Below are 736 nucleotides of genomic sequence, written 5' to 3'. Positions count from 1 at the left end.
CGCTCCAGAGCAGCGCACAGGCCGCCGCCTCAGGGGCGCGGGCAGCTCGCGGGCCTTCCTGCACCTGAGGCCGGAATCCTCGGCGCCCGCTCGCGACCAGCGGGGAACGGCGGGGAGCTTAGGCGCGTCCACACTGGGCGTTCCCGAGAAGCAGCAGTCCACGCTCTACGGCAGGGCCTCTGGCCCCGGCCGGCACAGCCAGCGCGGCTGTGTCCAGCCGCTGCGCCTGGGGGGCGGGTCAGCGGTAGTGGCGCAGGTAGACCAGCTTCTGCGGCGGGCACGTCTCTCTGCACAGGGGGCACTCGGTCTGGGGGCGGGGCGGCGTCAGCGCAAGGGAAGGCCCCCGCTGGGCCCGGGGGTGCCGCCTCCCAGCACCCTGGCGCCAAGGGGCAGTGACCAGCCAGGTGCTGAAACCCAGGACCTGGGCCCGGGGCGGGGGGCGGGGGGCGCGCCGGAGCAGGGCGGAGACCCTGGCCCCTCCTGGCAGCCGGTGTGGGATCACAGCGCCCTGTCCCCAGTAGCCACCCATGGGCTCAGGAAACCCTGCGGCCTTGAAGGCCAGGGCAGGGGCTCCACACCTGGGGCGCCCACCTTAGTGTCACACCACTGGGTGACGCACTCCCAGCAGAAGAGGTGGCCACAGGGCGTGGCGGTGGGGTGCCGGCGCTCCTCCAGACACAGCGTGCACAGGGAGCCCCTGGGGGCCACTCGGTCTTCCGCGTGGCTCCTGGGGCGC

General features: G+C 74.2%; 1 protein-coding gene across 1 annotated transcript in view; it reads right to left on the bottom strand.

The window, feature by feature from the left end:
* Positions 1–6: 6 nt before the first annotated feature.
* Positions 7–736, bottom strand: part of PEX10 (peroxisomal biogenesis factor 10) — a 9,497-nt gene continuing 8,767 nt past the window's right edge. Inside the window, exons 3-4 of the mRNA XM_012734529.1 lie at positions 592–730; positions 7–307 (exon numbers count right to left, since the gene is read on the bottom strand). Coding sequence (XP_012589983.1) covers positions 239–307; positions 592–730 — 208 coding nt within the window. The 3' untranslated portion in view covers positions 7–238. The remainder of the gene's footprint in view (positions 308–591; positions 731–736) is intronic.

The sequence above is a fragment of the Condylura cristata genome, unplaced genomic scaffold, assembly GCF_000260355.1.
Source record: "Condylura cristata isolate star-nosed mole 26May11 unplaced genomic scaffold, ConCri1.0 scaffold00058, whole genome shotgun sequence".
In the NCBI taxonomy this organism is placed as follows: Eukaryota; Metazoa; Chordata; class Mammalia; order Eulipotyphla; family Talpidae; genus Condylura; species Condylura cristata.
This window is presented reverse-complemented; position numbering and strand designations above follow the sequence as displayed.